Genomic DNA, 27,149 nt, shown 5'->3' on the forward strand with positions numbered 1-27,149 from the left:
ACTGCAGTATCACCACAGAAGAAACAACATCTAGTGTGTATTCAACTTGTCTAGATTAGAAATGTACCTTAGTCCCAGTTATCTGACTAAAGGGAGGTCAGAATTTCTAAATCGCCTGCTTAATATTTGGTCTGGTGTTTAACCCTTGTCCTTGCTTCCCTTCCTGAATTGTAAGATTAGTGAATTTCAGTGTGCTAATCTAAACTTTGACTAACTGACTGGATTTGTCAGCTCACCTGTGGTCCCAAATTTAACAGGAAACTGAGCCACAACCTGCATTAGCTGATCTCAGATGCTATTCATTGGTGCAAGGAAATCTGTGCCTGCTTTAGTCTGAGAGAAGCATGGTTTTCCGCATGAAGAACATTGAAGCAAATAAAACTGCATAAACACAGCAAAGAATAGATATAAACAGGTCACTTATGCAATCTCCCATGGTATCCTTACAGCCACACTGGTGAGATAAATTGGTGCATAAATGCCTAACAAGGTAAAGGACTGCAGGATTCTCCTCAGTGGGACAAAGTCCAAATTGGCAGCCCATTATTAGTGGCATCCCTCGGGGATCATATTGGGAGCCATAATGTTTGATGTCCTTATAAAAGACCTGGACAGTCATGACCTTGAAGGAGAGTCCTTCCCCAGCACTCTGAACTTGGACCCAGCTGCAGTCGGAGCACCGTGTTGAGTTCTCGGTTCCCGAGTACAAGAAGTCACTGATATACTCAAGAGAGTCCAGTGTAGGGTCACCAAGATGATGAAGGGACTGGAAAATGTAACAGATAAGGAAAAACTTGAGAGAAATGGCTTTGTTCAGTCTCCAGAAACAAAAGCTATGGGGAGATATACTGCTTTCTACATGCTGTTTCGTAAAGCAGTATCGAGAAAAAGGAAACCAGCTCATCTGAGGGGAGTGCACAGCAACAGGATAAGAGATGACAAATGTATTTTACAAGACCGTCTTTTCCAATGATACATGGAAAGTTGTGGGATTTCCCCCCCCCAAAAAAAACCCATGACAGGGTCAGATACTGAAATAGGTTGCCTGAAGAGATTGTGGAGTCTCCATCTTTCAGAATTTATACAACTTCACATGCTTGCGAGCAATCTGATCTGTCCAGTCTGGCTTTGCCCATGTGTACAGAGTACATGACCTCCCAAAACCTCTACCAACCTAAATGATTCTGTGACTATATAATGGCAACCAGTGCTCTTAATTCATAATAAGCTCTTGGTACAACAACTAGTTCTTATTTCATATGAACAAATATGAGCATGAACACCTTAAGAATTAAATCAATATTAGGAGCAAGCAAAATGATAATTTCTTATTTCTTTATTATTGTTGTTTTTACTTAATATTTAGCATGTTTCTACAGCACACTCTTCAAAATACCTAAGAACCAGAAAACTCTCACGGGAGATTTATTCAGGGTGTACACACCCTAATTTCTTTCACCAGAACTGGGTCCTGAGAAGAAAAAATGAACAATTATCTCCTCTGAACCAAGAATCAACAGCACTATAGAATGATGTGCAAAAACCCCACCAAAATACAAAAAACAACCCTTACAGTATTTGCCTACCCAAAAGGCTGTGTTAAATTCATCCCATGAAATAAAAAGAAACAGGTGTAGCTTTACCGAAATAGAACACCGTCTTTTATCTATCTGCTGTGATACATGCTTTCAGTCCTCAGAGATTCTAGTGAGCACAGTAGTGAGTTCCAAAAAACCCACCTCTTTCTGATTAGATCATTAATTTTGTGCTGTATCATCATTTACTTACTAAAATCAAATCCTTTCCCAACTCTTAAAATACTCACTGCACAAACCAGTGAAGCCATACTATATGTTTACCTTTGTAGAATATCTACTTGTGACTTCAGAGCTAGGAAAGGTATCTGCTATACATTATGGTATAATACTACTAAAAATTCTCTTAGGTAAGCAGCTGCTAAAAATATCTTTTCCTTCCTCAAATTGTTGCAAATATTCTGGTAAAGAAATCAAAATTTAATCACATAGAAGAGTTAGGTTTGATTAAGAAGTAAAATTGTGAAGCATAATGTATACGATTGTTAAGTTTGAAATGTAGCCATAGAAACTTTAGGAACTGTGTTATGTGTTCCTATAGGAACCTTAATATTGTTAAAGTTTGAAATAGCTAACCATAGAAACCTCACCACGAAGTTACTGGTCTTTCTATGTTTTGTTTCAAGAAACTAAGGAAACCGTCATGAACACCAGTTTGCTGCTTGGAAACCCCCTTACCCTTCCCATCTTGATTTGAGTATCCAAGATTCCAATCTGTAGAGCTAAGTGTAACTGACCAATGATTGTTTTTAAATAAGAATATTGATAAGGTCATATAATCAAAGGACCAATCATTATAAAGGTTAAATTTAAGAATGAGCATAGTATGCATTTTTATGTAAAGAGCTTATGTAACAATGACCTGACAGAAAAAGTCTATAAAAACCGATGGATTTTGATACTAATTTGGACACGCCTTTGGAGGAGCAATCCCCCGTGTCCCCAGCGCTGCAATAAACGAAGTGCCTGCTTCTTAACTTCACATTGGTGTTAAGGAGTTTTATTCTGGATTTCGGTAACAAAACCACATGCTATATTCATTCCAACATGCTAACTGCATGTTATGTAGCTGCAACATTTTTTTGGTATTCCTTAAAATTGAACACTATCATTAAAATAGCACATTTTACTATTACAACAAATGAAGCACCCAACTTTTAGGGCCCATGATGTCAAAGCTACTACATAACCACTTAAGAAAGGGTGAAATTATCCCTCTCCCTCATGTCACATGCAAATAGAGAACACACATGGTTATCTTTATGTTGGAAAGCCTCTCACATCCAAAGTGGTTCTTCTTTATTTACATTTTCTTATTTCAGGCTGTAGTTAGCCTGGATGGAAAAGGAGTAGCTGGAGCAGGTACAACACTGGCTACTCAGTGGCCAGCTCCATCAGCCACATGTTGACAATCATTTCAGCCCTTTGAAGAGCAACCACGTGCCACCTGCAGTGTAGTCCAAGCAGCCACCTCTCACAGAAACTAATCAGGAACTAACCTTCAAGCAAGAAGCATGCAGGCATGTTTGCTACAGATCGCAGATTTTCTGCCCATCAAAAATGATTCAAAAATTACCTGGAAAGATTTTCAATTCACCAAATAAAAAGTGGCATTTAATGATGGCTGTATAGTTAATGCGGTGTCAGTCTGATTCTTCCCCATACTTCAAAATAATTTTTCTCAGTATAGTGTCCAGATGTTAGCAAATGAACAGCTGGTAAGACATCATCAAGTGTTTCCTGCCTACAGCACCTCCAGCAGCAGTGCTGTCACAGCAATACCTTAAATGGATCAAGCTGCATTCAATGTAAGTCCTGGAGCAAGCAAACACACAAAATTTTTTCCCTATAATGTAGGCCTACAATCTGAATAATTTCAAATTATTAAAATAACCTCAGACGATAAACTATATTGTTCATTACAGTAAGTTTTACAGCAACTCCCCAGACCTCAGTGGTAACACGATGTCCAGCTGACAGTACATGTAAGTCCTCCTGGAAAATACTGGTCTATTTTCACAGCATAACTAGAGCAGTTTCAACAAAGAGTAAATGCATTCAGGTGACGTTGCTTTTTCACTTTGACCCAATGCAGCAGTGGACAACTACTGTTCTTCCAATGACTGACAGGCGCTCGCAATTTTTGAATAGCGGGGGGAGGTGGGGCTGAAATACAGAACTGCCCTGTATTTTAATCTAATTTAAGGGCGGTACAAAGACACTTCCCGCCGTAGCCTGGAGTTAACGCTCAAGCTCCTCAGCCCCGCCACACAACCCCACAATAACGCCCAAGGGCTTTCTCACCCAACCCCATCTCTCCTCTCTCAGAGACCGCGTTCGCATAGCTCCAGCTCCCTTCCCCCAGAGGAGCAAGGCCCGCCATCTTCTCCTCTCTCAGGGACCGCGGTCACAGAGCTCCCGCTCCCCTCCCTCACGGGAGCAAGGCCCACCATCTTCTCCTCTCTCAGGGACCGCGGTCGCAGAGCTCCCGCTCCCTTCCCTCACGGGAGCAAGGCCCGCCATCTTCTCCTCTCTCAGGGGCCGCGGTCGCAGAGCTCCCGCTCCCTTCCCTCACGGGAGCAAGGCCCGCCATCTTCTCCTCTCTCAGGGACCGCGGTCGCAGAGCTCCCGCTCCCCTCCCTCACGGGAGCAAGGCCCGCCATCTTCTCCTCTCTCAGGGGCCGCGGTCGCAGAGCTCCCGCTCCCTTCCCTCACGGAGGAAGGCCCGCCATCTTCTCCTCTCTCAGGGGCCGGGGCCGCGGTCGCACAGCTCCAGCTCCCTTCCCCCGCGGAAGCGAGACCCACCACCTCCCCGCCTCTCAGAGCTGGAGGGGGCCCTTCTCGTCAGCGCCTGCCCGCCGCGCTCGCCTGACCTGAGCGTGCGCGCCCTCCCCTCAAGCCAAAAGGCCCTGCTGGGGATGGGCTCCTCCTGCTCCGAAAAGGAACGAGGAGCGGAGCTCGTCCCCCGCGTCTCGCCAGGAAGGGAGGAGCTGGCCCGCCCGAGGCAGGCAGCGCGGCAGCCAACCGCGAGCAGGCGCTTCCTCTAACGGCCGCCGACTCTCGGCGCCAAAGTTGAATCGGGCCGGACGGCTGGAGCGGCGCCGGCGGTGAGGCAGCGGGGCCTCGGAGGGGGCCCACCCGCGGCCGGTGCGCTGGGCCCGACTGATTTCGGCGTCAGAGCCGCCAGCGAGGGCTCGCTTGGCAGGGGTAACCCGCAGGGCTGTGGGGAGCCGCGGCACCGTCGGCGAGAACGTGGGGGCAGGCGCTTTGGCGGCGGCAGGGGCAAGGGCAAGGGCAGGGGTAGGGCTGTGTTCACGGCGCCTCAGAGCCGAGGCTGTCGTTTTCCTGGGCTTCAGCGCTGCGGTGCGGTGGGGTTGAGCAGGTAGTAGTCCTGCAGGCTGGAAAGGGAGTCTCTCCTTCTGCTGGGTTCTGAAAGATCCGGGCCCTTCCCGTGCTGGCTGAGGGACGAACGGCCGGCTTTGTGAGAAACCAGGGTTATACCACAGTCTTCATACAGATGTCGTGATGAAAGTTGTGTAAAGTCACGTCGCTTAAAGAAGTTGAAGTATTGTTCGGATGCTTCCTGGATCTGGGGTCTACTTGGAACTTTCCCTTTATAAATGTATAATCTTTTTGTTGTCAAAGTCATGTGTTCTTTCAATTTTCTGGTAAAATTAGCTGTTTATTTAGCATGGAGTTTGATTCGTTTGCTTCTTTTTTTCTTTTTTTCTTTGAAATATGTAGGATTATAATCCAGATACCTTTGTGCATACTCTTGGGAGGAATACTTTGCCTGCTTACTTAGGAACCTAGAGAAGATGTACATCAAGTCAATTGTTCTTGAAGGATTTAAATCCTATGCTCAGAGGACTGAAATTTGTGGCTTTGACCCATTATTCAATGCCATTACTGGCTTGAATGGTAGTGGCAAATCCAATATCTTGGACGCAGTCTGCTTCCTCTTGGGAATCAGCAATCTGACACAGGTAAAGAGAGAGGGGACATTTAAGAAAGGTCTCTCTTCTGTCAGCAACCTTTCATATTACTCTCTTGAGTAATCTCCAATGGAAGACCTGAAGTGGTGCTTCTATCAAAAAAATTAGTTTTATTTACATGGATTTTTCAGTACATGAAACTGTGTGTCTGTCATTCTTGCTCATTCTTACATTAAGACTGAATTACAATTTCACCAATATACTACACTAGCTCAAAGTGTTCAGCTTAGAGCATTAGGCTAAAAATACCCACTTAAAAGGTAGCAGCCTCAAGCTGAAGATCTTTTGCAGCTAAAGGCACTAAATTGTTTGTTTGTAATAAAGTTTTTCACTTCTGGATTGCGTCTTAAAATTTGGCCATGCAATGCCTGCTATTTGAAAGATGATATATCTGCTTTACTTGTATTAAAAAAATTGTGTGCTCTGACATCAATTTGAATCTCTTTGTCTTAGGGTGATTTTTTTATTTCTTCCCCCACCCCTCCAGTTGTAGACAAATCCAGCAGACCTCCAAGGAACACTTTCTGATTTATTTCCCTGTGAACTGTGTTACGAATAATAAATGCTCTTTAAGTAAATGTACTGGTGACTGAACTAGTCATCTGACTTCCCCCCCCCCCCCCCCCCCAACATCTATTCAGTTTTTGTCAGAAATCTCATGCAGAAAAAATTAGCTGGCTCACTAAAACTAGACTGGCACACTCTGCCTGCGGTTTAACAATGCTAGCACCTTGCAGCTCCCTTATGTCAGTTTCTCACGTGAACTCTTAAATCTGCAGCTAGATCTGCATTTTTTCCATTAATTTCTCTAAAACCTACAGTAGCACACTGAAGCTGTGTCATGAATTTCTTTCAAAAATGTATTTATCTGTTCCATGGATTTAGGTGCGAGCTTCCAATCTGCAAGATCTAGTTTATAAAAATGGGCAAGCTGGAATTAGTAAAGCAACTGTGTCTATTATCTTTGATAATTCTAACAAGAAACTAAGTCCACTGGGATTTGAAGCTAGTGATGAGATCACCGTCAGTAGGCAGGTGAGCCTTTAATAGCTGTGTTGGTTAGTACCCTATATACTTTTTTACCATGCTCAACAGAGTGACTTTTCAAGGAAAAAAAAAAAGTAATTTTTAAAGTCCCTGAGTTTTTGCAAGTGAGGCAATGCTTCTACAGTGTAGTTAGTAACACAAACTGTAGAAGTAGATCCAGTGTACCAATTTTTTTAAATATTGTTAAATGTATTATATCAATAATGTTTTCTATGGACTTGCACAGAAACATAATGAAAATGAAATAATGTTCCTAAAGCAACTCATAATTTTATCTTTTGGGGCTTTTTTGTCTGCTTTCATATTTTCCTCTTAATGTCTGAACTGTGTGTTAAATTTGGTCTCAAAGAACAAAGGAACCTTTATCTTTGTGATGAAGATGTCTTCCAAGGTTTAAAACAAAACAAGAAAAAACCCCAAAAGTGAAATCTTGTGGAGTTTGGAAATTTTCTTGTCAGTACTGCCCTCAATGGCTGATCTTTCTTATCTTTTAATTGGGTACTTTAAATGTCTCTTCAGTCCAACAAGATCTGTTTTGATATTCTATATGGTATGCATATATATGCATATGCAAAGATAAAATATATGGGATTTGCTCAGATTTTTTATTCTTTATTAGAGTTTATATTCTAATAATATCAAGACATTTTAAAATCTCTTAAAGTTTCTTCCATTTCTTTTCCTTCTCCAGGTTGTCATTGGAGGTAGAAATAGGTATCTCATCAATGGTGTGAATGCTACCAGCAGTCGCGTGCAGGATCTCTTCCGTTCTGTTGGACTCAATGTCAATAACCCTCACTTCCTCATTATGCAGGTTACTGTGTGCATCTTTATAAAATCCCAAAAGAATAGAAGTTGGGGTAAATTTGAGGCAGGATAGATAGTGGAAGAACACTTAAGTTCCTAATCAGAGAAAAGCAACTTCTTATTAAGTAAAAATAAAATGTCTGTTAAGTAGTTAAGATTTTCAGTACAGCATAGTTTGGCCCTGAAACACATGTCTTGTAGCACAAGACCTCATGTAGCCCTCATGTAGTGAGCTTTTTCTAAAACATATTCCAATTTTATTTTCCTTTTTGTCTCTTTAACAGGTAGGTGTTGCTTTTATTATTAGGCTAAAGAGAGATTTTTTTTTCCTATTATGTGTGTTCCATGTTAGACCATATTGAATGAAGTTGATATGCCTGCCTTCTAAAATCACAACTAACAAAGGAAGAGATGACCAGCTGAAAAGACCCTTAAAAACATCAACACAGGGACTAGACAAATCTCTGAAATATTTGCAAGGAATAATAAAACAGAGCAGGATTTACAGTTTCAAACAGAACTGTCCCAACTTGTGGTGGGAGGTGTGGGGGGGTGCAGTTTTGCCTCTGTTCTGCTTCCCCCTAGTTACATATGGGGTAAATGTCCAAAAAGCCAGTTTATGATTAAGAGCTTGTTCAACATCAGCAACTCAGTAAGACTCTTACTCCTTTAAGATGTAATCAGGTGTTTGGAGGATGAGTAAGATGAGAGATAAGGGCCATTTCAAGCTTGCTGCCTGAAGAAGTGACTTGTTTGAACTTTCAAGAGCAAAACAATTGAGTAAACTAGATTATCCTTATGTTGTCCCAAAAGCTAAGTTCAATACGCAGTGTGGAGTAAGCCAATCTTACACACAGAGCCAAGATATTTATTTATTTCACGTTTACACAAAGATGGGTGCTAGGTGATAATTCCACAAAGTTAGCACATCATGCCAAAGAACTGCAACGTATTTATTCTGTTACGTGATTAGTAAAAACCCATCTAAATTTATGCTCATTGGTTAGTAGTCACCATCTCATCTACTACTGGTTAGTTATATTTAAATTTGCCTTGCTTGCTATATAAATTAGCAAGCATGCTCCTTGCAGGTGTGTGGGGGGGCAAGTCTTTCCAGTCTTGAATTGAGTCAGTGGTCGTGATCTCCCTCTGCTACCTTTACCTTTCCTCTAGTTCATGCTTCTTTGGCAATCATCCAGCCTTCAGAGCCTTCTGGAGCAGGATATTTCCTTTTTATGCATTGTTTATACAAAGTAACCAGGCCTACATAGTGAAACTATTGACTAATAGTCCTCCTTAGAGGACAAAACATCATATTAAACCATAAATTGAGCAGTATCACCACAGTTAGGCCGTAACTCAAACATATGACTACAGCTGTAGCAAAAAAAAAAAAAAAAAAAAAAGAAAATAATGTTTGAGCTTATAATATAAGATATAAAAATGAGTGGGTTTTTTGGGGTCTGGGGTTTTGGGTTATTGGTGGTTTTTGTTTGTTTGTTTATGTACATGCAGTAGTAAAAAACAGACACCATTGTTTTATCTGTCTGTCACCAGGGACGAATTACCAAAGTTCTAAATATGAAGCCACCAGAGGTAAGAAAGTTGTGGGAGTTTTTTGTCTGAAGTTTTACTGATTTGTTTTGAATGACAAAAATCAAGGGCAGAGTGGGGGAAAAAAAAAAAAAAAAGAGGTGTTGGAGGGAGATGAGATGTTCAACTCGGTTCTGAGTTGAACCTGTCTAACATAAGAAAAAACATCAACTTTTTGTTGCATTGTTTTCTTTTAGATTTTAGCTATGATTGAAGAAGCAGCTGGTACGAGGATGTATGAATGCAAGAAAGCAGCTGTCCAGAAAACCATAGAGAAGAAGGAAGCCAAACTGAAAGAAATTGAAATGGTACTACATGTTGGAAAGTACACTTTCTTTTATATTTGTTAAAGATAACTGAGTAGTAGAGTGTGGGTTTTAACTTGTAGAATATTTCATTTCTGCACCTGGAACGAGGTATTCATGCTTAGACATCTAAGAGTTTTAAAAATCAGAGTATAAATGTTCTGTTTTGTGTTTCAGGTCTTAAATGAGGAGATCACTCCAACTTTACAGAAACTGAAAGAGGTATGGAAGAATAAGAGTGGTAGGGCCCTTAAAGTACTGAAAAAATACTTTCAGCTACCCTGAACCAGTATGTGGTGGCTAAAACAATAGCATGTTTTCAAGCTTTTTAGAATCTTTTAAGAGAGCGAAATTTTATCTTTTGTCTGAATACAGAAAATGCGACGTGTAGGACTTCCAGGAGATCACAGAGGGGAGTGTAGGGAGAAGGAAGAAAACAAGAGAGCTAGATAAAAATAGAAAATAAAAAGATATCTTAGTTGTACAATCAATTGTATGAGTATTGTTTTATCTAAAATTTTCCTAAGCAGGCCTGCAATGTACAATACTGATTATAGTACTTAACAGGGAGAATCCCTCCTCTTATCTACAAATGTTAATGTTAGCAGAAGTGCTTAGATTTCTACAACAGCCTTACTTCGTATTATTTTTCCATGAAATTTTAGAGGTTTTTTGGTATTGGTGCCCTTTCAGGAACGATCATGCTATCTAGAATACCAAAAAGTGATACGAGGGATTGAATATTTAAGTCGTCTCTGTATAGCTCATCAGTTTGTTCTGGCTGAAGAGAAAAATGTATCCTCTGCTGAAGTATTAAAGGAAATGCAAGCTAATGTAGAGACGCTTCGGGAGTCAATAGCTGAAAGTGAAACGAAGGTCAGGCAACTGGATGAAGAAATTGCAGAGATGGAAAAGAAAAGAGATAAGGTGAGTGAGAACAGAGTCCTGCTTGTCTGAATATCTGAATACAAGGAGCTATATGAGGAGGGAATTATTTTTACAGATAATATACCCTTGTGCACTCACAGCCCAGAAAGCCAATGGCATCCTGGGCTGCATCAAAAGAAGCATGGCCAGCAGGTAGAGGGAGGTGATTCTGCCCCTGTACTCCGTTCTCGTGAGACCCTACCTGGAGTCCTGCATTCAGCTCTGGGGTCCTCAGCACAGGAAAGACATGGACCTGTTGGAGAAGGTCCAGAGGAGAGCCACAAAAATGATCAGGGGGCTGGAGCACCTCTCCTACAAGGACAGAGTTGGGCTGTTCAGCCTGGAGAAGAGAAGGCTTCAGGGAGACCTGATAGCAGCCTTCCAGTACTTAAAGGGGGCCTACAGGAAAGACAGGGAGGGACTATTGATCAGGGATTGTAGTGATAGGATGAGGGGTAATGGTTTAAAACTGAAAGCAGGTAGATTTAGATTAGATATTAGGAAGAAATTCTTTACTGTGGGGGTGGTGAGGCACTGGAACATGTTCCCCAGAGGTTGTGGATGCCCCATCCCTGGAAGTGTTCAAGGCTAGGTTGGATGGGGCCTTGAGCAACCTGATCTAGTGGAAGGTGTCCCTCCCCATGGCAGTGGGGTTGGAACGAGATGATCTTTAAGGTCCCTCCCAACCCAAACCATTCTATGATTCTGTGAAGTTTTATATTCTTCTGGGTTGTTTAGCTTATACACTGCCCATTGTCATTCTTAGCCATTGTCTAAAAGACATCCATTTAAAGTTTTCTTTTGTCTGAAATTATTTACTTCCAATTGCTGTAAATGAACAAAAACAAGAATAGAAACTGTTTGCTGTCATGTTTTGCCAGAGATTTTTTTTTTCTCCCTTTTTGTTGATGTCTCAAAAGAAATACTCTTCAGGTAGGAAACTCCTGTTCAACAAAAATCAGTACTGACCTCAGTTTTGGGGGCAGTAAATTTGGTTAAATACAGGATGGCCCATAGGGTCTTTGGATAGCTAAATGTAGCTTTTTTACAGGGACGGTGTCCCATGATACAGGATGATGTGAGTCTTCAGTAGCGGCTTCAAGTTAGTTTGGATTTCAGAGAGAAGAGATGTTCTGGCCTGTTTGCATTGGAGTCTAACTGCCTGCTCAATCAGATATTTCTCTCTTCTACAAATAGCTGTAACAGAAGATGAAATATTACAAATACTGTATCAATTTCTTAGGCTAAATTAAATTTCCTTTATTTCTGATCGTAGGAGGTTGGTGGTATGCTCTGTTCACTGGAAAATGCTCTTTCAGAAAGTCAAAGAGTTAATACTAGAGCACAAAGTGCCCTTGATCTCAACAAGCAAAACTTAAGAAGTGAAGAGATTAAGTACGAAGAACTGGTAAAAAGTATGCAGGAGGTAAGACCTTTGCATATAATTTTCTTTAAACACTAAATTAATTCAGATTGAGGGGGACAGCTGTTTTTCCTCACCTATTATGATAAGAATAATTCTATGATTGGCAAGAATTACATCAGGAAAGGAGAAACAAATGGTAAGCTCATTGTTTGATTTGTGCGGCATGGGTAGTAGGTTCCCATTAGAAACAACTGTGATGCATACACAGAGAGTGCAACTCTTTATGGTTGCCAGCCTTTGTTAAGCTCAGGAGAGATCCCTATAGCTTCAAAAGTATTATGGTCTCTGGACATGTGTTATTCTTAAAATTATAGGAGAAACTTCTACATTGTGTATTTCTGACAGTTGATGGGGTTTTTTTATGCAAGAGGAGCACTGAAGAATACTTTAGATATTGGGAAGAAAGAGCTATTTCTCCTAGTTCTTGGGCGCTATTTCTCCTAGTTCTTGGGCAGTTGTCATCTCTTCCTGTATTTCATCCTTCTGTAGGTCTTCAGTGCACTCATGGGGCAAGTACACACTTTAAAACATGCAAAGACAAACTGTAAGATCACAGAATCTGACAAAGAAAGGGTCATAGAAATGTAGTTGATGAAACTATGCATAGCTCCTCATCTAAACAACAGGAATTTAAAGTTAGTGGGACTCAGGTTCTCTCTTCCTTTTTTTGTTTTTGTTCTTTGTTTTGTTGAAGGATTCTGAAGCATTAGTGTCAAAGGAGAAAGAACTAAAGAAGATAGAGAAAGAACTAAGTGCTTTACAGGAAGCAAGTGAAAAAGATGCAGATGCTTTAGCTGCAGCCCAACAGCATTTTAATGCTGTGTCTGCTGGCTTGTCCAGCAATGATGACGGGGAAGAAGCCACTCTTGCTGGGCAGATGATGACCTGCAAAAATGAAATCAGCAAAGCAGTAACAGAGGCTAAACAGGTAAGAATAAAAGCTCTGCCTGTCTCAGACTAGCCTTCCTGCTTCTTTTGAAAATTGTCTGAAAACCAGATGACACACTCTTGAAAGGTCACTGAAGAGATTTGCAGAATATCTATGCAAGATATTTTACAAGTTGGCATATGCATTAACGTGACTTTTTGATAAAAAAGGTTATAAAAAAAATCCTTGCACAGATAAAGATAAATAGGGAAAAGCTATAATATTGCTCTGTGGAAGTATAGAAACTGGCATTTGACACATAAAGTAGGACTCGGAGTACTCAAATGACTGACGGTATGGGGTAGGAGGAAATTAAGACTGCTGTCCATGATATATGCATTCATACTATAGAGATTTCTGCAGTAAAACTTAATGGAATCAAAATAAAGATGCCTGAAACTGTGAATGGAGAGTTCGGAAGAAACTTTTTTCTCCTTAGTTAAATTGTGTGCTAGTCACACAACTGAAACAGATGCTAATTCTTTTGTCTTAAGATAGAAAACCTCTGCTGGGGTTATTCTTACAGTGGAATTTAAATTTTCAAAGTTGAAAGTGCACTTCGCTTGTCTCACTTAAGAGATAAAACTTGACGAAAACTCTTGGGGAAAATAACAAGGACAGCTGTGTACCACATTATTTTACCTTGTTTCTTCTCAGACTCTGTTCATGTGCTAATATGAGTTATTGCATTCAAATACATGATTTATGCTTTTATTTCCAAATCACCTCTGCCCTTACTTTCAAAAGCCAAGGCTGCTTTTTGACATTTCTGCAACCAGTGGAAACTTTTACAAATTATACCGGTACCTTGTTAGTGCAAGTGTTCTAAAGCTGCACCTGCAAGATTCTCTTTGAAGATCTTCTGATTCCATATTTTCTTACTCCTTACAGGCTCAAATGAAGTTGAATTATGCACAGCAAGAATTAAAGACAAAACAAGATGAAGTTAAAAAGATGGATGGAGGCTACAAGAAAGACCAAGAAGCACTTGAAGCTGTCAGAAAAACAAAAGAAAAACTGGAGATCCAAATGAAGATGCTGAACTATGAAGGTCTGTACAGACTTGTGGTGCATAATTTTGGGGGAATCTGAAAAGGAATATAGAAGTGTGGTGGATTGACTTTGGCCGGCTGCCAGGTGCCTAACAAGCTGCTCTTTCATTCCCCTTCCTCAACTGGACGGGGGATAGAAAATGTGATGAAAGTCTTGTGGGTTGAGATAAGGACCAGGGTATCACTCAGCAATTACTATCATGGGCAAAACAACCTCATCTTGGGGAAATTAATTTAATTTATTACCAATCAAATCAGAGTAGGATAATGAGAAATAGGAACAAACCTTAAAACAACTTCCTCCCACCCTCCCTTCTTCCTGGACTCAACTTCATTCCTGATTTTCTCTACCTCCTCCCCCTGAGTAGTGCAGGGGGAGGGGGAATGGGGGCTGCGGTCAGTTCATGACACATTGTTTCTGCCACTGCATCCTCTTCAGGGGCAGGACTCCTCACTCTTCCCCTGCTCCAGCATGGGGTCCCTCCCATGGGAGACAGTAATGCATGAACTTCTCCTTCCCACGGTCCTTCCCACGGGCTTCAGTTCTTCATGAACTGCTCCAGCATGGGTCCTTTGTGCATGTCCTTTCCACAGGGTGCAGTCCTTCAGGAACAGACTGCTCCAGCGTGGGTCCCCTGTGGGGTCACAGGTCCTGCCAGGAGCCTGCTCCAACACGTTTTTCCCACAGGGTCACAGCCTCCTTCAGGGCACTTCCACCTTCTCTGGTGTAGGGTCCTCCATGGGCTGCAGGTGGATACCTTCTCCACTGTGGACCTCCACGGGCTGCAGGGGAATCTCTGCTCGGGTGCCTGGAGCACCTTCTCCCCCTCCTTCACTGACCTTGCTGTCTGCAGGGTTGTTTCTCTCGCATATTCTCACTCCTCTCTCCCACGTACTGTTGTGCAGCAGTTTTTACCCTTATTATAAATACGTTACCACAGATGTGCTACCACTGTAGCTGATGGGCTCAGCCTTGGCCAGCGGTGGGTCCATCTTGGAGCCAGGTGGAACTGGCTCTATCAGACACAGAAGCAAAGGAAAACAAAAAGATTTACTCTCTGCTTCCCATCAGCGGGTGATGTCCAGCTACTTCCTGGGAAGTAGGACCTCAGTACGTGTAGCGGCTGTTCTGGAAGACAAATGCCTTAATAATGAATGCCCCCACCCCTCCTCCTTTCTCTTAGCTTTTATTGCTGAGCACACCTCCATATGGTATGGGATATTGCTTGGGTCAGCTGTCCTGGCTATGTCCCCTCCCAGCCTCTTGCCTACTCCAAGCCTACTGGCCTTTGGAGGGGGATGGGAGGGACAGCCTTGATGCTTTGGGAGCACTGCTCAGCAGTAGCCAAAACACTAGTGTGTTATCAACACCTTTCTAAAAGAAACACAAAGCACAGCATTATGAGGGCTGTTATGGGGAAAGTTAACTCCATCCTAGCCAGATCTAATACTAGGAGGAACTGAAAACCCAAGTGTGCTGCTTTCACGCACAAAGAAATTTCTCTGGTCAAAGCTCTGCAAGCTCTTGCCTTCCACAGAAAATAGTTTAAAATAATTTTATTTTATAAACTTGAGGCTGAATGTTTTAAAGTTTAATGGAAAATTTAAATTCCATCTAAAATTTATAGGGATGAACCTTCCTATTTCTTCCTGGTTTTCCCTACCTAAAACACTTCTTAAAGTTTGTTTTTCATTCCAGGTAACATTTGTTGCAGAAGCTACTCAAAACTGTAAACTGATATTCCAGAATGACATTCAGAGAAGCACATTAGACTTTAAACTCTTTGCATGTTTGGTATTGTGATGGTGTTAATTTGTCTAAACTGGAAATTTACAAAGAATTTTAGAAAGTCTTTCAATTAAGTGTTCTCTACATATATGTAGATAAGCAGTGTAGCATACCAATTATTAAGCTAATAGATTTCTGTGCTCTGGCTGTTTGTCTACTGCTTGTGTTCAACTCTTTAAGAAGAGAAAGAAGCAGCCCTTTTAGCAAGAAAGAAGGCATTGACTCATGACATCAGCCGGCTGAGAGAATTGTATGAAGGCTTAATGGCAAAGTTTCCTTATCTACATTTTGAATACAAGTAAGATCTCAGTGTGATCCTGAAAGACATTTGAAAGTGCTTTTGGGGGCATTTTAAGCATGGCTTATGGGACTTAGGGCATAATTCCATCAATTGCTTAGCTGTTGCTTTCCTTGTAGTGCCAGTGAACAATGACTATCTTAGCTGCAATGCAAGGGGCGGAGGAGGGGGAGCGGGGAATCAGGAAATGTTGGCTGAATTAATGGGCAGCAGGGAAAGTGATACAGTCATTCTTAAATGACAGCCTTATCAAAATCACTGTAATTTAAAAGTTTTGTATGATGGGGTTTGCAAGCCATAACTCAACTATAGTAGCTAAAACCATAGAATCATTACTTTTCAGAGTCCTCCCTGAGGGCTCTGAGTAGACATGCTCTGTGGAGGTCAACATTGTATCTGTCTCCACCAGTCAAATATATGTATCCCCAGATTTATTTGGTTGTGCAATAATCAGTCTGAATACATTCCTATAGCTGTGCTAATAATAGAAGCCATAGTAAAATTTGAAAATTGCTTTAACAAATTATACCAAAATCAGGAAGGACATTCTTTTAATGACTTTGCAACTGACCCTTTATTGGGAAGTCTCTTGCCCTGAAGTCTTTAGTTTAACCATTTTCTGTGTTTTTTTTCCTGATAGAATTGAGAGTTTCTTATACCAGTATAATAAGCAGTATGAGTTTTTAAACATAATTTTTTTAAGATCTGTGGGACAGAGACAAACATGTGATTACCATAATTTAAATATTTTTTAAGAGATCCAGAAAAAAATTGGAATCGAAACCATGTGAAAGGCCCTGTTGTGTCTCTTATCACTGTGAAAGATCTATCCAAAGCAAAAGCCCTAGAAGCGGTGGCTGGAGGGAAACTCTATAACATTATTGTGGACACAGAGGTATGTTTATTACTTTAATACAGATCTCTGAATATTGAGATGAGGTCGTGTGATTCAGGGTTAGTGAGCATGTGCATTGTTACTGAATGCTTAAGAGGTGGTTTGGACCCATGTACATGTTTAAATTAGGTTAAGAGAGTCATGCATAGTTATGGGCAATAATATATTCCTCTTGCAGTGCCCTATTGTCTTACTTTACAATATCAGTTATCTATTCAGGTATGCTTTGTAATTCTTCTCATTTCAGGTTACTGGCAAAAAGCTTTTAGAAAAGGGAGAACTGAAGCATCGATACACTATCATTCCACTAAACAACATTTCAGCCAGGTGTGTTGGACAAGCCATGGTCAAGTTGGCCCAAAGCTTGGTATGTAAATAAACATGCTATTTACACTATTTTGCTTGTGTACCTTTTTAACTTTGTTTCTTTGCTAAAAACATGGGTGTCTTAATGGTTATGCTAATAAGAATTTCTACAGAGATTGAGGGTATCTTGATTTTTTTCCTTTGTATCCTTTCAGCTATGTGATGTTTAAATGGATATTCCACTTTTAACTGAAATAATTTTAAAGCATAATGATGTTTTTAGAAAGTATTTTTATCAAGAGAAGACAAATTAAATTTGAAAATTCTTATAACTTAAGGCATACTAATTGCATTTCATTTGATTTCTAGGCTGGTCGTGATAACTTGGCTTTAGCCCTTTCTCTAGTTGGATATGACTTGGAACTGCAGAAAGCAATGGAATATGTCTTTGGAACAACACTGGTCTGTAATAACATGGAAAATGCTAAGAAAGTGACCTTTGACAAAAGGATAATGACGAGAAGTGTTACATTTGATGGAGATATATTTGACCCCCAGGGCACTCTGCATGGAGGCAATTGCTGATTTTATTCATATTATAATACAGTGTGTCTGTTGATTTCTTTACTGCTCTGCATGTTTTTTATAAAAATGAACAGTAACCTTTTTGTTTAGTCTCATACTGGAGATAATACCCGTTTGAGAAAAGATTTGTTAGTCCTGAGTTGAAATAAGATTGGTTAGACTAAGAAAAAATTAATGGCAAACTATTTGCATACAGTAGTTTAGATTTTAAATATGTAAATCTTACTTGGCTATATAATCCTCTTGGAAGGAGAATTGCTTTGAATTCAAGCACTTTTTGAAGTAATTCATAATTAATGTGAGGTAATTTCATAAATTATGAAAAGTTAGTTGATTTCACAAGAAATGCATGTGTAGTATTAAAAGTGTGCAGAACTAAATTCTATAACGGAGGAGGTAGTCTTTCTCCACTGAGAACTACTGTAACTTTAGCCTAGCTGCCTTTCTGTTTTCTAACTAACACAAATCATCGATCTGCATCATTATTAACACTCAGAATTTGCTATTTGGCAGTGATGAATCCACTAGTCTAATTCCAATTAGCTTGACTTTGCTTTTTTTTCACTGAACAGGTGCATGCGCACAGGCTGCACCAATATTGTCTAAAATTCAAGAAATGAAAGATGTCGCAGTAGAACTCAGGACAAAGGAAACTGAACTTGAGACTATAGAGAATGAGCTGGCAAGCCTGAAGAATGTTGCTGAAAAGTAAGGTTTGCCCTGTAAAGTGTCTATTGTTTCTCTTATATGACTGAGTAAATGTAATATAAAGAAGTATTTTTGGAAGGGGTAGGGCCTGTTGAGAATGTAATGTGCAGAAAATTTTTCCCTTTCTCCCTCATACCTCTCACCCTCCCCCCAATTTAATTTTTAAGTATAGCAATCAACAAGCAAATTTAGGTTTTAGACAACATATGCAAGAAAACTTTATTTTGGGTAATACAGGAAAAAAAAAAGCATACAATGAAGTCTACTTGAAATCACTTGAAGTTTTCCAAAGTTTCATGAAGTCCACTGAAGAGTGGATCTGTTCCAGCCATATTTTGTAATACCCATACAGGATTACAATTTGTGATAGCTATTATTTTTCTTCCAAGAAAATATAAAGATACTAAAGGAGAATATCTGAGTGATACTGCTGTAAGGATTTAAATTAAATAATTTTAAGTGTATTTGATTTTCAGCTAGTCAATTACTGAAGATCTTTTTAAAAAGATGGAATATAAAGATATGTTTAGTCAGTTCTGTAAAAATCCCATAAGGAGGTATAGTGTTGTGTAATATGCTATCTACCAGCTGGATTTATTTTTCAAATTGTTTTGAGTTGTAATAGACTTTCAGAAATATGACCAAAAGGAAGAAACAAGTTTTGCTTTTAGATATTTTTTTTCTTTAATGCTTCAGCCTAGCATCTGTCATGCTGCTGGTTGGAAAAACGTGAACTCTGAATTGTTGCCAAATTCCATGTGTTGCATTTGTTTGTTTTTAATATATCATGGCTACATAACCAGGAGTTACATATATAATAACTTACATACCTACAAAATTCACAATTACTATTAAAGAAACTGTATCAGACTTTCATGCATTTAAGCTTATTTGTCCAACGGTCAATCATTTATCTCATCTTAGAATGGGAATATAAGTATTTATCTACTTATTTCAGTATCTACTTATTTCTGTAAACACTTCAAACTGAAGTGCTGGGTACGCTTCACTATAGCAGTGTATATCCTTACTGTCTTCAAAGGTACCGGCAACTGAAGCAGCAGTGGGAGATGAAGTCTGAGGAAGCAGAGCTGTTGCAAACGAAGCTTTGTCAAAGCGCTTATCACAAACAAGAGGAAGAGCTGCTTGCCCTGAAGAAAACCATCGGTGACAAATGTGTTCTTAATCTTTTAACTGAAAGCTAGTTGCTGAGAATGAGATGGATATTTGGCTGTTTGAGTAGTAGAATCTTTGCTTAAGAAAAAAATATTTTTTGCTTTGAAAATACTAGCTTTATATTTTGGAATATGTAACAAATACAGAATCACAATAGACTTGCATGGAGGTGATTCCATAAGGTTGGTCATTCTCCTGTAGTAAGGGTTATATTCTTATTGTTTTATATACTTTATAATAAAAGGAAATACGGTTTTTCAGGGAAGTTTTAAAATTGATTTAATCCCATATTTGAGTAATCTTTGTTTTTTCCAAGCCATCTGTTTCTGTCGATATTTAAGGTTAGCAATACAAATAGTTTGCCTAGTTTGCTAAAGAAAGCATTGGAAAGTACTGTTCATATAGCTAAAGAAAAATGTAAAAGGAAGCAAATGCAGCAGTAAGTAAAACATCTAAATAAAAAAGATGGACAGAAGTTATATGTTTATAGACATAGTATTCTAGGGATGAGGTGATAGCTTAATTAGGTAGCCATCTGATTAATTACTTGATCATGTAATTTGGCATATACTTGCTCCTGTCAAAAAAAGAAAAAGGGCTTATATTCATTAATTTTAATGACTGGTTGTCTATTTGGTGCCCTATTCGTACTGGTAACAACAGCACACTGTCTTAGAATAATCACTGTAATTGCTGACTTCAGTAACTAGCAAACATACAACCACTTTTTTCTGTTAGAGGCAGATTTATTCAGTTGGAGTTCAGGATGTAAATTTAAAGATAAGAACAATGTTCAATCTCAGTACTGTACTTCTTCATTCAGTGGAGTGTGAAGAGACATTAAAGAAAACTGAAGAGACCCAAAAGAAAGCAGAAAATAAATACAAGGTATTAGAGAACAAAATGAAAAATGCAGAAGCAGAATATGAAAAAGAACTAAAAAATGCCCAGCAGAAACTAGATGGTGCCAAGAAAAAGGCAGATGCTTCAAGCAAACAAATGAAAGAAAAGCAGCAGGTAAAACTTAAGCTTTGTTGGCAATTTCTCAGTGTTGAAAGTGGTTGCAGTAATCATCAAGTTTGATTCTGATGAAGTTTTAATACTGTCAGTTTTGGAATGTAATATATTACTCTGTAGTCACTGACACAGAAATTGCTGATGCTTTTTTTTTTTTTTTTTTTTTTGTGAGATTGCCCCCTTGCTGAAGAATGGGTACTGTTAATCTTCTGTAGCATTTACTATGTCAAACTGAATCTTAATTCTTTGTATTTAACTGTAATAAATTTGAAAACATCTCTCTAGGAAGTTGAAGCTTTAGTTCTGGAACTTGAAGAGCTAAAACAAGAACAGGCTTCCTATGAACAACAGATAGCAGCTGCAGAGAAAGCAATCAAATCCTACCAGGAGCAAGTTAATGCTATGGCAGCTGAGGTGTCTAAGACACAGGTAAAAGTGAATACTGTGTTTCATGATCTGTTTTGATGTTACTGAAGATACAATTCCCTAAAGCTCAAATTAAAATGTGTATTTTGTTGTTTGGACTTTCCTCCCAGCCCTCAATTGTGTTCAGCCTAGCTAGTTATTTTTTGGCTTCGTTACCACATGTGAATTTTTTCTCCTTCCTTGCTGTGTCCTCTTCTAACAACTCTCTAACACCAGCCTTTAAGAGAAACTAATAAATTGCTGTTTGATTTGCTTTTCAGGAATCTGTAGAGAAAGCACAGAAGGAGCTGGCCAAGCAAAAGAAAGTAATTGTGTTACAGGATAAAGCAATTAAAGCCAAATCCGCAGAGATAATCGAATACAGAGAACAAAATAATAAGTTACAGCTTAAGGTGAAAACATTAGAACACAACATCAGCAAACATCAACAAGAGGCTGCTGCTGCTGCCGCCAAGGTATTTCAGAACTGTGCTTTTCCTTGCATCTTGTGACCAAGAGTGGTTGCTTCCCTTGCCACATGCAAAGCAAATGGCCTTTTTCCTTAATAAGCACTGTCATATTTGCAGCTCTTGATGTGAAAGTTTTATCCCAGGAGGAGGGGGTGGAAACTGAAAATTGTAACAGACCTCATCAGTATGGACTAAAAGAGAGTAGATCATAGTGAGAACGTGATCAATGAGAAGAACGTTCTTACTATATGGACAAATTAGGTAACTAATTAAAGGAGTTAATCCCGAGATTTAGTGACAGTGACTTAGTCCAGATATAGAAAAATGTGGTCCAGGTAAACGTGATGGGTATATGTGAAAGCTCCCTAAAAATCTTACTTCATCTACAGTCTTGGAAATCATATGAAGCATTGTAGAGGTATGCACCTGTGCTGCATTGGTATAGAAGAATTAATGTTGTAATTTCAGGATGTTGCCTTTTTTTTTTTTCCCCAATTATTTATAATTCACATCTGGGATCGGGGGTGGGGAGGAAGAGCCTTAACATGTCCTTGTTTACAGGTGACCAAAATGTTGAATGACTATGAGTGGATAGCTTCAGAGAAGGCACTTTTTGGTCAGCCAAACACAGTCTATGACTTCAAAACTAACAATCCTAAAGAAGCAAGTCAGAAGCTGCAGAAACTGCAGGAGAAAAAAGAGAAGTTGGGAATTAACGTGAACACAAGAGCTATAAGTATGCTTGCTGAGACAGAGGAGAGGGTAAACATTCTGTGCTTTAACCTATAAACATTGGGCAGGCTGGGTACATGGTATTATGTGTAACGTAGCTTTATATTTTCATATGCTCTATTTCTGAATACACCAAAAGTAAAACTAAATCTTCACAAGATAGCAGGAAAGCTTTTGTTAGATATTTTATACTTATCTTACATTTTTGAACTATTCACTTGTACAGTAGTTTTCTAGGTTATGCATAATCTTGACTTTGGATGGTAAAAAGAATAATTTCATTCCTCCCTGCCCCCATCCATCGTAAATTGGCGGCAGCAGCAGCATTAGGCAAGCTTTGTGGTATCCATTGCAGTATCTGAAAATTACATACTTTATTAAAGGTTGCAGATCAAAAAACTGTTCATCTTCAAACATGATAGCTTGAAGGTGTTCCAGGGCTGTCTCGAATTCATCTGTATCTTGAGGCTATTCCAGGATTGTCTCAAAATTGTCCACTTCAACTTTTCTGGTACTGTTTCATGATGAGATTTGGGCTGTTCTTCCTATTAGCCTCCAGAAGCATCCTTTCTTTTACAGAAAAGCAAATGGAAACATGATTAACTTGAAAAATAAGTGCAACTTTCAGAGTAATGTTGGTCTTCCCCTTTGCCGACTGTTGAAAATTCTAATGCTTTAATTTGCAAATAATACCCTAAAACTTAAATCCTGCATACAGTTAAATGAATGCTTTGGATTTCAATCTTGTGGTTAATGGCTGTTTCATAGTTACGAAAACGATAAACAGTGAAACTGTAAGATTAGCACAAAATGTATTTGAGCAAACAGTTCATTGAAATCAATCTTTTCTTCTCATTGCACCAGTACAATGACTTAATGAGGAAACAAAGAATTGTAGAGAATGACAAGTCAAAAATTCTTGCAACTATTGAAGAGCTTGACCAGAAGAAAACTGAAGCTTTATATGTTGCTTGGAAAAAGGTACGACATTTGAAATCTAATCTTCACATTTTAGCAGAGGATCAGATTTATCTTAGATTACTGTTTTGCATATTTCCATGGAAAAAAAAATGATGTCTTTCTTCAGAACTAATCTCCCTTGCCTAGTATTTAAATTACAAAACAAGCACTTCATTTCTCCTGTTTCATCTCACTTGTGAGAATAAGACATGAGTTCTCTGGGAATTGTAAAGACAGAGTTAAACCTGCAAAACTACTTTACCACTCCCTTTTAGTGCCCCCAAAAATTTAAGGAAAGTTAAGCTACTGGCATGCTGAATTCATTGTTTCTCACATGGAAGTCAGGCAAAACAGCAATACAGTCTATTTTTCTTTTTGTTTGCTTAAACCAGTATTTGACCAGAGTTAAAATCTTCTGGTTCTGTGTAGCCCCATAAAATGTGGGGCTGTGGACCTGGGCTAGTTTTCCTGTCACTTATAGGGTAGGTAATACTGGAATAGAGCAACAGCTGATTTATGTTCCTGTTATCTAAGTGCTCTGTCTTTCTTACTAGTTCTCTCATATCATGAACTATAACAAAAGTGTAATATTTTCCCTTTCCCTTTCTACATGGAAAGCTCTTGACACATTCTTTTCTGCTGTACCAGGAGAACTTGTAATTTTTGGCCTTTGAGAAGATTAATTATATCTAAGATGAAATTGCTCACAAATGAAGTGTCGCTTTTAATTACTGAAGATATCACTGACAAAATGGTACCTTTTCATTGCAAAATCTTGTTTGGCAAAAATCAGTGAATTGTATTTAAAACCATCACAGTTGGTGGAATAAGTGCGTTCTCAGATACATTCCTTGACCTAGAGAATTTTAATCTATGTTTACAAAGTTGTGTCCCATCCAATACCTGGGCATTGCTTAAGTAATCCTGGGAAGAAAAGGACTGGGAACGATGCCAGTGTGTGTCTTTTATAAGGTGCTTATACTGTTATATAGTCCTTTAATTGGGAGAAATCACAATTTACCAGTTAATAAATATAAGGTAGGGCATAAGCATTTCCCTGGCTGATAGCATAAAGAAGCCTTCCAATATTTCTTTCATGTGACCCTTCTAAAATGTTTAGTATAAGGTGTCCTTGGTGATGCTTCTCTTTTGAGTACAGAGAAAATGCAAGGTTCCATATACTAATATTTTCTCACTATCCTGTATGTGCTAGTTTTCAGGAAATAAGTCATTGGGTTAAACTGGGCAAGGCTTCTAGAGCATCGTGCAGCTTACTACTGAGTTTTTAGCTGTTTGTGCTCTTGATTCAAAGCATGTACATACATCTTTTATGGTCTGACTTCTAGGTGAATGAAGACTTTGGTTCAATTTTCTCAACTCTTCTACCAGGAGCCAAAGCTATGCTAGCACTCTCTAAACCCCAGAGTATCTTGGATGGTCTGGAGTTCAGAGTTGCCTTAGGAAACACCTGGAAGGAAAACTTAACAGAACTTAGTGGAGGACAAAGGTTGGTGAACTTTGTGGGGTTTCTGTTTGTTTTCCATTGCAGTTGTGTATGTAATTGATATGTCTAGCTAATTATAGTTCAGAAAAGCAAAAAATGAATCTTGTCCCTGACTTGACTAGGGAATCTTGTCTCCTTCCAACCTGACTTAATATTGAAAGCATTATTAATTCATTTCAGCTCAAAGAGGAATCTGACTTAGAACAATGCATTACTTGGAATATGATAACAAACAAGACTTTACTCCATGGAGAAGTGACAAAAAATGAATTGACTGGTGAGAAAACTGCAGTTAATGCTAGGTAGTACTGAGGTACTGTTGAGTTAAATGCTCCAGCCCTTGAGTTGTAATCTCAAAAATCTATATAGACAAGTTCTGCCCTGGTGTCAAAGTAGTGTCATGGTGACAGTTGTCTTCTCCAGTGATTACAGGTACTGTGTAGGGTATGTGCTTCTTTTCAACTTCTAAAGAAAAATCTAACAAATTGAAAAGTAGACACAGAATTTAGGAAGAGGTGAGACAGAGATACAGAACTTTCTGAAGGACAGCATGCTTCAAGAACTGTACATTGAAAAATGGCACTGCAAAACTCAGAATTGAAAATAGGTAAAGCAACAGCATGATTTTAAATACCCTCACCCAACTAACCTGGTCTTCCGATAAAAGAGTAAGTAACATTTGCCATTTCTGGCAGAAGGCTTCACATTTTGAAATCAGAAGTTGTGGCAGAAGCTGTCATTCTGTCTCTTCAGAACTCATGGCATGAATCTGCTTTTGAGAGAGCATTTTGTTACTACCAAACAATTGTTTTCATAAGCCAAAGCCTCTCAAACAAGAGCAGAAAACATAACTTACTTATTCTCTATATTAGATCATTGGTGGCCTTGTCCTTGATCTTATCCATGCTTCTCTTCAAACCTGCCCCAATTTACATCTTGGATGAAGTGGATGCAGCCCTTGATCTCTCTCATACCCAGAATATTGGGCAGATGCTTCATACTCATTTCAGACACTCCCAGGTATGATCTCGAAACTAATTTTGATCGTCTATTTATGCACTTCATTATTTTCAGAGGCAGTCTGCCACTGAGTCTAAGCTGTTCAAGTATTTTACTCCAGAGATGTGTATTTCTAAGTTGTTTCAAGTGGAAGTTATCACTGATGATATGGCAACTGTGAAACTTCTAGGCATTACATTTTCATGTAAGCCATTGCTGCAGTGGCTAAAAAACAGGTAGTAATAAGGAAGAGTATCTGTGATATGATCAATTTCAGGTTTTGGGTTTTTTTTGGTAGAGTTCTTTAATCTGGGCTTTAAATTTTTTATTTTTTTGACCCTGTTGAAATAAGCCAGGCAGTAGTGGAAAAAACTTCTGTATCACCATGGCCTGTGCATGGAAAAAAATCTGTAGAAGTGAAGAAACATACTACTCCGAGTGAAAGGCAGTACTTATCTCTATTCGGTGGTAGGACATGACCTTTCCCAATTATGAAAGAGGAGGGGAACATTTGTTACCAGTATTGTAAAATAATTTGAGCAGTATCTTTAGACTATGAAAGGTCCTGCATTCTTACAAAATTTGTGCAAAAGTCATTAACCTGCTCAGCACATTTTGTTGGGCTTCAGTTACATTCTCAGAGTATTTTTTGAAGAATTGCCACCAAGCTATTAGCCAAATAAAGTAAAAGGAATCCTTCTTTTAGAAGCCTTTTCCAATGTTGTTTAAAGCCTTTATTTGGATGCCAGCATTAACTTCAAGCTTTCTGGTTTGTTTTAGTTTATTGTGGTATCCTTGAAGGATGGAATGTTTAACAACGCAAACGTCCTCTACAAGACCAAGTTTGTGGATGGTGTATCCACTGTTGCAAGATATGATCAGTTTCAATGCAGACACAAACAGGTTAAAAACAAGTCACGCCCCTTCCCTCCAATAAGCCCAGCAACCACCTCAAAGTGACAAAAGAGGACATGCAGAACTGGGAAAAATTGCTGGCCCTCCACGTGCAGTAATCGGTTCTAAAGTGTTCTCTGACCCCAGTGTATAGCCCAGCCAGGAAGAAAGTTTTAATTTTTAACTCTTTTTTTAAAAAAAAAGTATTTTAATTTTGAAATACTACTTTTATGTTTTAGCTTTTAGTTCACATCCGCACGTTATTAAGAACTGAAATTCACAGGAGACTGTTGCCTGTACCATTCACTAAACTGGCCATATTTATTCCTCTTGGTGTCTAGTAAGTCATTCCCATTGCCCCTCTGTAAGCATTTACACATAAACAGTAGCTCTGTAAGCTCAACAGGAGGAACTGAAGCCTTTGAATGAGGAAGATCTGGTTTGACTTGCAGTGTTCATGGCATTCAGAAAACCTGTTGCAAAGTGTAAACGCTGTCTTCCTCTCCTGTTGTCAATACTACAGAAAAGCAGCATATTGGGTTTTAAGCTAGTATAATAAAGTAACAAAGCAATCATCAACCATTTTAACTCCCAAGTTATTTTAACGTGTTTTGCAATTTGCTGCACTGATGTTTTTATCAATAAACTACACAACCCCAATTGTGTATGTGCTTTCTTCTCTCACCATTTTTCATTGAATAATCCCTACTCAGAATTAAAGACTTTCTTCGGTTTT

At 39.1% G+C, this 27,149-nt stretch overlaps 2 protein-coding genes across 6 annotated transcripts in view; one reads left to right on the forward strand and one right to left on the reverse strand.

The window, feature by feature from the left end:
* The window catches only part of PTGR1 (prostaglandin reductase 1), a 27,561-nt gene extending 22,978 nt beyond the window's left edge, over positions 1 to 4,583 (reverse strand). For 2 of the 4 annotated variants that reach the window (XM_069776912.1, XM_069776908.1), the window contains exon 1: positions 4,401 to 4,523. The gene's annotated coding sequence lies outside the window, so the exon portion shown is untranslated. Of the gene's footprint in view, positions 1 to 4,400 lie in introns of all 4 variants that reach the window. The other 2 variants (XM_069776909.1, XM_069776911.1) reach the window with 2 other exon arrangements.
* On the forward strand, positions 4,512 to 27,077 carry SMC2 (structural maintenance of chromosomes 2). 2 transcript variants are annotated; one of them, XM_069776906.1, is made up of 25 exons: positions 4,512 to 4,702; positions 5,340 to 5,581; positions 6,476 to 6,625; positions 7,329 to 7,451; positions 9,002 to 9,040; positions 9,235 to 9,345; positions 9,520 to 9,564; positions 10,036 to 10,269; positions 11,546 to 11,695; positions 12,390 to 12,623; positions 13,515 to 13,674; positions 15,645 to 15,762; positions 16,519 to 16,657; positions 16,905 to 17,024; positions 17,333 to 17,537; positions 18,121 to 18,256; positions 19,299 to 19,423; positions 20,256 to 20,449; positions 20,735 to 20,878; positions 21,136 to 21,330; positions 21,886 to 22,086; positions 22,921 to 23,037; positions 24,363 to 24,523; positions 25,393 to 25,540; positions 26,300 to 27,077. In XM_069776906.1, the coding sequence occupies exons 2-25, from the start codon at positions 5,414 to 5,416 to the stop codon at positions 26,477 to 26,479; spliced, it is 3,597 nt and encodes a 1,198-aa protein (XP_069633007.1). In that variant the 5' UTR covers positions 4,512 to 4,702; positions 5,340 to 5,413; the 3' UTR covers positions 26,480 to 27,077. The 2 variants fall into 2 exon arrangements, with proteins under 2 accessions (XP_069633007.1, XP_069633008.1); XM_069776907.1 differs by having other exon boundaries at positions 15,648 to 15,762.
* The last annotated feature ends 72 nt before the right edge of the window (positions 27,078 to 27,149 follow it).

This window comes from Haliaeetus albicilla, chromosome Z, assembly GCF_947461875.1.
Source record: "Haliaeetus albicilla chromosome Z, bHalAlb1.1, whole genome shotgun sequence".
NCBI lineage: Eukaryota > Metazoa > Chordata > Aves > Accipitriformes > Accipitridae > Haliaeetus > Haliaeetus albicilla.

Coding starts and splice junctions, on each gene's coding strand:
- SMC2 (XM_069776906.1), top strand. CDS start 5,414: ATGTACATCAAGTCAATTGTTCTTGAAGGATTTAAATCCTATGCTCAG. Junction 18,257..19,298: donor CTGAAGAATGTTGCTGAAAA/GTAAGGTTTGCC, acceptor CTGTCTTCAAAG/GTACCGGCAACTGAAGCAGC. Junction 24,524..25,392: donor GAACTTAGTGGAGGACAAAG/GTTGGTGAACTT, acceptor TCTCTATATTAG/ATCATTGGTGGCCTTGTCCT.